Source organism: Alexandromys fortis, unplaced genomic scaffold, assembly GCF_014885135.2.
Source record: "Alexandromys fortis isolate MF-2015 unplaced genomic scaffold, M_Fortis_MF-2015_v1.1 scaffold_257, whole genome shotgun sequence".
Taxonomy (NCBI): Eukaryota; Metazoa; Chordata; class Mammalia; order Rodentia; family Cricetidae; genus Alexandromys; species Alexandromys fortis.
The window spans coordinates 605,213-613,901 of NW_026068134.1; the positions used below are offsets into that span (position 1 = coordinate 605,213).

The 8,689-nt window shown below is 47.4% G+C and overlaps 1 protein-coding gene and 1 long non-coding RNA gene across 2 annotated transcripts in view; one reads left to right on the forward strand and one right to left on the reverse strand.

The window, feature by feature from the left end:
• Positions 1–6,470, reverse strand: part of Thnsl2 (threonine synthase like 2) — a 19,565-nt gene extending 13,095 nt beyond the window's left edge. Inside the window, exons 1-3 of the mRNA XM_050126424.1 lie at positions 6,350–6,470; positions 3,267–3,501; positions 996–1,190 (exon numbers count right to left, since the gene is read on the reverse strand). Of these exons, the coding sequence (XP_049982381.1) occupies positions 996–1,190; positions 3,267–3,489 (418 nt within the window). The 5' untranslated portion in view covers positions 3,490–3,501; positions 6,350–6,470. The remainder of the gene's footprint in view (positions 1–995; positions 1,191–3,266; positions 3,502–6,349) is intronic.
• The window catches only part of LOC126491036 (uncharacterized), a 22,656-nt gene continuing 20,263 nt past the window's right edge, over positions 6,297–8,689 (forward strand). The window contains exon 1 of the long non-coding RNA XR_007589298.1: positions 6,297–6,414. This is a non-coding gene — a long non-coding RNA (uncharacterized lncRNA). The remainder of the gene's footprint in view (positions 6,415–8,689) is intronic.

Consider the following 8,689-nt stretch of genomic DNA (forward strand, 5'->3'; position numbering starts at 1 on the left):
GAGGAAGGGCCATGATAGCGATAATGAGACAGAAACTTTCTATTCATAAGATGAAATCACTTGCCTGAGGTTTACATTCCCAAGGACAAGATTTCCTCTTCTAAGGATGCTTTATGTCTAACACCTGTTCCTGAATATGCTTAAATATTGCTGATGTGACTAAAAGAAGCTCTCATACTGTGCCAACCAATGACACATGACCTTCTGATTTGTTCTTTGTTTGAATACTATATAATGAAAACATGAATTTAGTAAAATCGCAGCAGATTCCAACCACTCTCTTGTGTGTTGTGTCTGTCTGTCATTCGCCGAACTTGTGCCTTCCTGTTACCAAGACCCTGCTTCTCCCACGGTCTGAGTGGCTCCCCTGAGCCGGTCCGTGGCACTGAAGGTAGGCAGAACCACTCTATGAGCTATGGTCCTGGACAAAATAAAGTCAAGAAAGCAAGATGAGCACCTGCATCAATGCTACTTGCTTCCGAACTGCTGAGACAATGTGACAGATGCCTCAAGCCCCTGCCACATCTTCCCTGCCATGTGAACCACACTCTCAAACCCAACTGTGAGCAGCCAACCTTCCTCCCTTAAGTGGCTTCTGTCAGGTATGTTGTCACAGCAATGAGAAAATTAACCAGTGCAGAATCTGTGGCATAAAAATAGGCTAGAAACCCTCTAAAAACTGGCTCTCAACTTTCTGAATGTTGTAACCCTTTAATACAGTTCCTCATGTTGTGGTGACCCCCACCATAAAATTATTTTCATTGCTACTTCATAACTATAATTTTGCTACTGTTATGAATCACAATGTAAATATCTGTGTTTTCTGATGGTCCTAGGTGGCCCCTGTGAAAGGGTCGTCATCCAACCCCGAAAGGAACATGGCCACACAGGCTGAGAACTGCTGATCTACAAGCACTGATAGCATAAGCCTTAGGTTCAATCCTGTGCATGGGCACACTCCAGCTGGGGTGCTAAAGGACCCTCCCCACACCCACCTACAACAATGGTGACATGCTTCTTCCTCTTCTGCAGGAAGTACTGCAGGAACTGAGCTGTGCAGGATAGGGACAGGTCCTTAAAGGCGTATGTGGCCCCATGCCACAGCTCCAATATGTTCAGCCCATTCTTCAGCCTGCACAGATGGACCACATCTTTGTGGCGGAATCGGTTGAAGGCTTGGTCAATCAGATCTGTGAGAGTAGAGATTGGACAGCAGGTAAAGGCATTATCTCTTCAAGTTATCTTTCTGCCTCTATAATTTTTTTTTATCTCTCATTGCCAGCTAAAACGTACAAAAAATCTGATCTTAAATGATATATTTAGGAAGAGAATTATAAAGGTCTAGAAAAATCTGGGGGACATGTATTAAGCTGCCCATATATTCCACAAATACCCCAGAGGCTAGAACTGGCTCTAGAAAACATCTAGTTTTCGTTTTGCATACTTTTTAATTTAATCTTTGCTGTGGACGCACATTCTGCTCCTTCAGCCAATAGCCTTTAAGATACCAGCCCACTTGGGTGTGGTCTCATACTGTAAAAGCAGCAGTAACTGTGTGCCTGCTCCCTTGCTTCCAGCTCCCGCTTCCAGCTGCTAGACTCTGTTCCTGTTCGTGCAGAGGACTGTTGTCTAGGACGGTGATCTGTAAGTTTAACCCTTTTATTATTCATAATTCTGAACTGGTGTGGGATTGTTTTGTGAGTTACACCATCAAATCTTTTTATTGTATTTTTATTTATCTTATATGAATGGGTAAAAACCTGCATGTATGTACCATGTGTGTGCAGTGCCTGAAGAGGCCAGAAGAGGGAGTCAGATCCCCTGGAGCTAGAATCACAGATGGTTATGAGCCAGCATGTGGATCATGGGAACTGAATCCAGGTTCTCTGGAAGAGCAGCCAGTGCCTTTAACTATTGAGCCTTCTCTCCAGCTTATTTGAGTCTTTATAAGCATGTACTTTAATAGAAGATCAAATCGTAGATCAAATAAGCAATTTCAGACTCCTAATTTTCTTCCCTAAAGATCCAAGTGTTGTTAGCTTGTTCTCTGCACTAAATCTCACGTCTGTGGTGCCAGGACTTGGGCATAGCTGATATACAAACTTAGTCACATTCTAGAACCGAGCTTCTTGAAGGTCTGTCGTGGACAACACTTGAGATCTTATTAAAATGTGGACCTAGGTTAATGCGTCTGAGCTGACTTTGAAATGTCTAACCCTGCCCAGGGGACATCATCGCTGTTGGTCATGTGCAGTCCTTCCTCCTCCCAAACTACAAGACCTACCATGACTTTTGTCAACTTGACACAAGCCTAGACACATCTGGGAAAAGAGAATATCAACTGTGGTATTGCCTCCATCAGACCGGCTGGTAGGAAAGTCTGAGGGGATTTTCTTGTTTCATGACTGATGTGGGAGGTGCTCAGCTCTCTGGAGGTGGTGTCACCCCTGGGCAGGTGGTTCAGGTGTGTAAAAGAAGGAAGGATAAACAAGCCATGGGGAACATGCCAGTAAGCAGTACTTTTTCCACGTCTTTTACTTTAGTTCCTGCCCCTGACTTCCCTCAGTAATAGAGCATGACCAGAGAGTTGTATGTTGAAAGAAACCTTTTCCTCCCCAAATGGCTTTGGTCATGATGTTTTACCACATCAACAGAAATGCTGACTAAAATATTACTCCATGGATTTTCATATTGTCAAGTGTCACCTGAGAACCAACAACTATAGTCAGATATAGGCACTTAATAGAAAGGCAGGATCCTTACACCCAACCCTGTGATTTCTGAATGGCTTCTGTGGACTCATTTGTTTGAATGCTTGATCCACACAAGGTGGAACTGTTTGGGAAGGATTAGTTCACTGGGGTGAACTGGGTGAACTTTGAGGTTCCAAAAGCCCGTATCATCCCCAGTTAGCTCTCTCTGCCTCATGCTTGTAGAGCAAGACGAGCTACTGAGCTACTGCTTCGGCGCCATGCCTGCAGCCATGCTCCCTACCATGATGGGCATGAACTCTAACCATCCCAAGCTCTAAGTCCCAAATAAACTCTTTTTTCTCTAGGTTGCCTTAATGGTGACTCATCACAGCATAGAAAAATATCTAAGACATACCCACATCTACTGAATTAGAGTCTGCTTTTAAAATTGAGCTCCTTGAGGGAAATCAATTGCACATTCCAGCTTGAGACAACCTGTCCCAGGTCACTCAACAAGACAAAATAGTCATCTAGGCCTCTGGATGAATGAGAGAGACATTCATCAACACTCACCATTTAGGTCATCTCTTGGAATGAGCTCTAGGCCAATGAAGAGGGCACACAGCTCCTTCACCAGGCTGCGATAGGAAAGCGTGCTCCAGCGACGCAGGGTCTCCCTGTCCAGCTGTGGGAGCTCCTCTGGCACATAGAGGCCCCCATCTGGTGCATAGCCAGAGAAGAGGGCTCCCTCAAAGTTGACCCGTGGGGCCATTCCCCTGGTGCTGGTGTACCACATGATCCTGGAAGCCTGCAGAGGAAGAGACCCAGAAGTGGCTGGTCTTCAAGCTCCCGGCACCCCACAGGATGAAGCTGAGTATACACAGCCCTCTGACCTAATGTCTGAGCCACCACTCACTCAGACATGGCTTTGGCAGCCTTAATTTGAATCTCATCTCAGTTTTGTCAAGTCTTGTGTAAATTATGATCCTTCTGATCAAAACAGGCAACTCCACTGAGCCCACTACCTCCAGGTGTAAGTACTGAAGCATGCTGGGAAAAGAGAACCACAACCCTTACCAGTAACCAAGGAAACCTTGGAATGGAGAGAGATCATAGCAATAGCAGGTAGCTGCCATTTTCGACAGGCTTCTTAGTGGGGAAAAGACCAGAATATCTGACTGGCAAAGCTGGTGTGGATGTGGGGAAAGGGGGGCAGTTATTCAATGCTGGTGGGAGTGCAAGCCTTTGCCACCACTACAGAAGCTGGTGTGGCGATTCCTCAAAAAGCTAGAAATGAATCTACCATATGAGCCATAAGAATCTACCATATGAGCGTCCCAAAGGAGGCTCGATCCATTACAAAGATACTGGCTCATCCGTGATCATTGCTACTCTATTTACAACCTACATGAATGGGTAATTGGGAGTCAGTTTTCGTCAGGGATGCAGGTTCTGAGAGGCTACCCATGCTCCAGTAGATGCTCCCAGACCTACGTACTAAATGGACCTGTCGGGCGTTTGTTTGTTTTTGTTTTTTTAAGGAGGGAGAGCACATGAAATTGGGAGGGAAAAGTGGTGGGGAGGAACCAGAGGGGGAAGGAATGGGACAGATATTTGATCAAAACATGTTATAAGCATGTATGACTACTAAACAAAATACATATTTTTTTTAATATTGCAAGCCCCATGTCCCAGGAGACCCTCAATCCCAGGCAAACCAGGAAAGTTAGGCATTATTAGCAATAACCTGTGGCCTACCTCAGAGCCTAGTTCTAGAAGGCTGCAGCACAGCTTGAATACTGCCTTTGAAACTCTCTGGCCATGGCTAATTGGCTCTGGCTCCTGGCATGGATTCAAAGCCTTCTGTTGCTTAGAATGATTCAGAGATCACAATAGAATTTAGGGGTTCCCATGTTAAAGCCCCACAGTAACTAGGGTGATCAATTTGACTACACATAACTCCCAATACCACTTCAGCATGTCTACCCCCCTGCCACAAGAAGGGGAGATCTGGTATTGACCTGGAAGAATTCCATTTTCCTCTTCCTGACCCTGGAGATGGACCCCCTGGTTTTCTGCCATTTCTCTGCCACTGAGCTCCACCTCTAGCCCCAAAGTTGTGGTTTTCTGCTTCAGGTCTCTGACACCTGTGGGTCCACCGTGAGTTCTACCTCAGCTGCCATGTGGCACTCTTGCTGCCTACGAAGTCCGACCTTCCGACATTGCAACACGACTTGGCTATCTACAAAGTTCAAGCCTCAGAATGGTGCCATCAGATTAGAAAGGTAAGGGAATAAATAAAATCATGTAAGATTTTAAAATAACCGCGCAATTCCGTGTTGGGGCTTATTCATCACTATCTGCAATCCTGTGCATCAGGCATGCCTGAAATATTACTGCCTAGAACTGGGATGGATACTGTCATGCTGGGACAATGTGTGTAAACAGAAATGACTTTAGGAATCTGGGGTACGCAGTCACCCCACACAGGAGCCCGTGACAAAGAACGAAACAGCAGAGCAGGCACAGCATCTCAGAAGGCAGAAGAAGGGCCAGGAGGTCAGAGGCTCAGCAGTGCCTACAGTTATCACAGGGAATTCCAAAACGCCGTGGACAGTGTTTGCGCTTATGCAAACTGGCCTGAAATCCTCGCTGCATAACTTTACCGGACCAGACTAAAGGAAATGCCACGAGTAAGCTACTGAATCCCCAGCCAAAATGCTGCAGGTGCTGGGACAGGGCAGAAGCAGGTTGGGCTACAAGGAACTGCTAAAAGGACCATTTCCCCAAAGCCCCGTTCTCAGTGGAATGGACCATATGGTAGCTGGCGCAGAGGGGGGCTCGGGATTCTGCAACCCAAGAAAGACTGAACAAGGAACAGAGGAGAGAAAGAGCCTGGCTTGAACTCAGCTCGTGCCAGAGAGTTCTGTGTGAGTAATAAGAAGCTGGCCTGGTTAAGCATAGAGGCCCAAGCTCCTTACAATTCTGACCTATGACTTCAAGGGACAGCGTTCCCAGTCTATAACTACAAGAAACACACCTGAAGGTTTTTGTTGTTGTTTTGTTTTTTGGCAAAGCTCAAAAAGGAATCAGTTGCACTTTCATTCGACTGTTGTGTGAGGACTCTGGACTCAAACGTCTGCAGTACATTATCGTGATAATTACTTTTTGGGACTTCTCTGGATTTTAATTCCAGAATGGAGACGGCAATAAACACGATAAATAATAATAACAGGGCGATCTGCCTTTGCGCCCGGATTCTGGATTCTGCGTCTGGAAAGTCTCGGAGACTCGGCCCCAGCAGCAGATGGGTTGGAGCATAAGGCAGGCTCGAAGGGGTAGGGGGATGGGAGGCTGCGCTAGAACCGCTGGCGAGTTCGCAGAGGCCTAAGGCTCCACCACCCCCACCCACCCCCCCCGCCTCTGAACACAGCGCACTGCCCAGTTTCGGGGTTCTCCCCAAACAGCCGAACCCCAGCTGCAGGTGGAAAACGCGAATTCTCCACCCGCACTGACTGCTGCCATCCCAATGCCCCAACTGGCGTTAAGACGCTGGCCGGGAAACCAAACTGAGCCTCCGGGGCGGGACAGCAGCCAGGACTCGGACAAGTCACCGCGGAGAAAGCGGGGACGCAGCGGGGCAGGGACGACGTTACCGTGGGGACGCGGAGTTCAGTAAGCCACAAGCACGGATTTGCAGTCCCGTAGCCCGAAGTCCTAAGTGAGTTTAATTCCAAAGGTGGGGAGGAGCTCCACCCAAGGGGGCGTGGAGGGATGGAGGAGGGGCTGGGGGCGTGGTAGCGTGGAGGAGGCACGTGAGGGGGCGTGGAGGAGACACGTGAGGGGGCGTGGAGGAGGGGCGTGGCGGAAGGATGGAGAAGGGGGCTGGAAGAGAGGGAAGAGCTTTCCTGCTCATTGAGCCTCTCAGGCCTTGGATTTTCTTTTACTCACGATCCTCGCTGCCACTCAATATAATAAAAGCTAGTAAAGTTATGTTTTGTTTTATTTTTATTGACTATCTGTTTTTGAGACAGGGTCTCTCTATATAGCTCTGACCCCCTAGAACTTTCTACGCCCCCCCCCCACTACCCACCGAGTGCTGGGATTAAAAACTTTGTTTTGTTTTTAGATGAGAAAACAGAGGACAATGTGGGAAGAAGGAAGGCCCTTCTGTCCTTTGACTTTCATGGATCTGGCCTGTGCTAAAATCCACCAGATGGGTGCATCGACTTAGCTCAAAAAAAATCTTACTAGGATAATACTTTTTCTATCAAATATATATCTACTCTAGGGGAAAATCCGACTCAGTTTTCTCCCTCTCCTCTTCCTTTTCTCTACCTCCCCCGCCTCTTCTTCATGGAACTCCATTACCTTGAAGTTCTGATCTTTGGTGTTGTTCCTCCTCCTGGGGCCTCCGTTTCTTTCAGCACACATGCCATCTTCTTGTCGTCCACAGCCTCGGAAGGTGTCACCCAGCGGCAGTCTCCTCAATAGGAGATTGTGCTCACGGTATGGGATAGGTCTTCCAAACACAAGAAGGCGCCAGAGGCTTGCCAAGGAGTTGACACAGGCATCCGAGGGGCCAGCACCCCGAGGGGTATAAGTCAGTTAGGGACCGTCTCAAAAGTGTTTCTGTGCTTTCCATGAGGTGCACCTAACCATTCAGAGGCCAAAAAAACTGGTACTCACGAAATGCCACGACAGTCAGCAGTGTCTGCCAGTGTTCCCAAAGACGTCTTCATGAGCATCCAAGGACAGCAGCACCGTCCACGGGGCTGGCTCGTCCACAGTGCTCTCTGCCTGGCTCTATCAGACCTATAGGACATCACCATCCTGGGGCCAGAGGACAGCTGGAATATTCTGTGAAGCTTACTTTGATCCCTCACCAGGGAGAGGACCTAAGGCTGGAGGATCAGCTGAATTGCTCTTTAAGAGCTGCTTCCTGGGGCGTTCAGCACAGGAACTTAAGAGCTTAAGGAATATAAGAGCGTCTTCCATCTCCTTAACAGGCTTTTATTTTAAAATATATGTAGATTTTAAAACTATACGGCAATTAGTTCTATAAATAATCAGACCGGAGCTGTAGAGGTGAGTTAGCTGTTCAAAGCATTGACTGTTCTTCCGGAGCTCAGTTTCCAGCACGCACATGGCAGCTCATAACCGTCTGACTCCCTCTTTTGACCTCCACTGATACCAGGCATGCAAGTGGTACACAGGCGTACATGCAGACAAAACACTCATACACAAAAAAATAATACAAAATAAAAATAAACAGACCAAGGCAATTTTATTGACAATCTTGCCCCAAACAGATTGGGTAAAATTCACTTCTCAAGCTGTCAAAGATGATTTCAGTTTGGAGGCCATGCATGTAATTAAAACATATGCTAATTGCATTAAGATGACAAAAGAGAGCTGAAAGAAACCACAGGATTAAGATAATTAATTAAGCAGTGTATTTTGCATGCATCCACAGTGTTTATGGCAAACCTGTGCAGAACCCAGGGTACGAGGAGGCTGGACATCCAAGTGGATGCAGTGGGGACAGGAAGCAGCTGTGACCAGCTAGAGCTTTGACTAGAGCTTCTCTGCCTCTCCTTCCTTGGACTCTCATTTCAGTTTGTAATCAACCATGCTGGCCTTGACTGTCCTCCACCAGCAGAGCTCCTTGGGGGCATCTGTGGTTTTGAAAGTCAAGGCTTCCCCTCCACACAAAGGGTGGCTGGAAGCCACTGCAGAAACACAGCCTAAAGCTTTAAACACAAGCGGCCTCAACCTTATCCTGCTCGTCCACTCGAATCTGTAACTTAATAACATCACGAGGTGCCCCACCCACCAGTCAAGTTCCAACCCCATATTATGAGTTCCAACTCATAAGGATCCATACCTTCTTCTGATAGAGCCAGGCTAGAACTGACCGCTCCTGGGAGGGCAGCACAGACTCCACCAGCCTCAGAAGGTCTCCTCCAAGCTGGCCGCCAACTCACTATGTCCTC